This window comes from Phalaenopsis equestris, unplaced genomic scaffold, assembly GCF_001263595.1.
Source record: "Phalaenopsis equestris unplaced genomic scaffold, ASM126359v1 Scaffold000560, whole genome shotgun sequence".
In the NCBI taxonomy this organism is placed as follows: domain Eukaryota; kingdom Viridiplantae; phylum Streptophyta; class Magnoliopsida; order Asparagales; family Orchidaceae; genus Phalaenopsis; species Phalaenopsis equestris.
The window spans coordinates 102,777-105,157 of NW_018165000.1; the positions used below are offsets into that span (position 1 = coordinate 102,777).

Consider the following 2,381-nt stretch of genomic DNA (forward strand, 5'->3'; position numbering starts at 1 on the left):
TTGTTGACCTCACTTTTGGTTGAGGTTTAGTTCTTCCTCTTTAGTAGCCTAGGGTCTAGCCATAATATTTTCCTATTGACTATTCCCAGAAAACTAGAAAAGGAACCCTCACAATTAGAAATTCTGAACTTCTCCTTGCTCAACTTGAAGTTCCACATGTTGGTCCTAACCTCTAGAACTTAGTAAGTGGGGTCAGTATGAAGAAACTCAAGATGAGCCCCCATAGGACTGTTTGATCTTAGGGTTAGCCCTGTGTGTTGGTCTGGCCTTAATGTTGGTCTAGAGCTTTGGTCTAGAGCTAGTTCACTCACTTACACTCTCTCTCACCCACAATCGCTCGCAACCCTAAATCCAAAATTATTGACTTTAATCCCTTTATTCTTTTGGGAGACTCATGTAGATGGCCCCTTAAACCCACCAGCCCTAGGCTAGGGTTTAGCTAAGACCAGTACATTGAGGACCCAAATGGGGATTCCATTGGTCCATAGCTCACATATGGTGGTTGACTTCCAAATTCTACCAAAAATACCCAACTTGGCCTTTTGAAATCTTAAATTTGGCCAACTTGGTTTACCAAATTACCTAAATGCCCTAAAATCTTAAATTTGGCCAAAATCCTCAAATTCATCAAAAATATCCAAATTTGCTCAAAAATCATCTGAAATTATTTGAAATTATCCAAATTGCCCAAGACCACCCAAAAATTCCAAAATTACCAAAATACCGTAAAATTTGCAAAAATTACAAAAATACCCTTGGCACCCAAAACCTCCAAAATTACTAAAAATGTCTCCAAAACCTAATTGGACCCTCCAATTAAACCCAATTTGGCCAATTTTACCATTTTGACCAAAACCCCCAAATTGCCTTTAAAGAAAACCCCCAAATTGCCTCACCTCAAATGTCCATCAATTTGGTCCCAATTTCCCCCAATTTCAATCACAAACTCAAATTCATCAATAATTCACCTCAAATGTCCATCAATTTGGTCCCAATTTCCCCCAATTTCAATCACAAACTCAAATTCACCCTTCATATGACCAATCTAAACCAAATCCAAGCCTAATTGGCAAATGCTTTGAGCTCAATTTTGATCTAAGTCAGACCCCAAATTTTGACCCTATGACTTAATCCCACTAAATTGAATCCCATAGCCTACTAAATTTGCCCCAATTTAAATCCTAAACTCTTCATAAAATTCCTACACACCAAATTAAATGTTCAATTTGCCTTGGTGAAGCTTCAATTTCATTTAATTTTGACCCAAGTCCAAAAATCCTCAAATCCCAAATTGGCTGTCTCCAAATTTCACCAAGTTGATTTCCCTAACCCAAAAATTGACACCCAATTGATGTTGAAAACTCTTCATGACATTCCTGTAGACCATTCTCAAACATCAATTTAGAAGTATCCCAACCTTAGCCGAAACTAGACCCAAGTTTAACCAACATCCCCAAATTTGACTAGATGTCAAAATTCCTCAAATTGTTTCAAATCAATTCAAAATCACTCCAAATCTTTTCTAAACATCTCATGACAATCATCCACACAATCTTGATCAATCAATTAAGCTCGAACAAAAATTTTGATGAAAATCAAATTTTGATGCTTTTTTGACCCGATCGTCGACGAAGTTGTCTGAACGACCCCGTATGACGAAATGGATCGTGTAGATGCATCCAAAACATCAAAATTACCTACAAATGACATTTATTTTGATGTGGTTTCATACACGCACAAATTGGAGAATTTTGAATATTAAAAATTTATAAAACAAAAAAAAAATCCTTCTTTCACATAAATCCCTAAGTGCTAAATCCCTAAACCTAAGCTCTCGTTCACGCCGAATATTTCCCTCAGGTCCCCGTAGGGTGCGCTACGTCTGCTATCCAAGCAAAACACGCCATCTGGTCTTGTGGAACCCATATTTACACGTCATGATAAAGGAAAAATTTCACGTTAAGCCCAGCCCAACCCGACGTGCTAAATGTTACGTATAATCTCGCCTTTTTGGCGTATTCCCGCCTCTTTTTGGCGTATTATTCCCTCAGAAACTTCTATTCTGCATTATTCAGTAGAAAAGAAGTTTTTAAAAAGTTTTCAAAAAGGGTTTTTTTGTCTCAGCTAGGGTTTGGTCGCTGCATTTATGATGGAGTTAGATTTCTCTCTTAATGAAGAGTTTGAGCACATGGATGACGAAATGAATGTCAACGTCTTTGAAACGGAGGTAAGATTTCTTGCTTACTTCAACCATTTTCCATTTTTCCGAGAGTAACCCAAAAAAAACCTAGGAATAACCTGCGCATAAACCCACCAGATCTCTAAGAAAAGGGAGATTTTGTGTGAATCTTCGATTGTCGTTAGGTTATTTCATCATTATT

At 37.5% G+C, this 2,381-nt stretch overlaps 1 protein-coding gene across 1 annotated transcript in view; it reads left to right on the forward strand.

Moving 5' to 3' along the window:
* The first annotated feature begins 2,149 nt into the window (after window positions 1–2,149).
* LOC110029313 (protein FAR1-RELATED SEQUENCE 5-like) overlaps window positions 2,150–2,381 on the forward strand; it is a 1,620-nt gene continuing 1,388 nt past the window's right edge. The window contains exon 1 of the mRNA XM_020731549.1: window positions 2,150–2,227. Within this exon, the coding sequence (XP_020587208.1) occupies window positions 2,150–2,227 (78 nt within the window). The remainder of the gene's footprint in view (window positions 2,228–2,381) is intronic.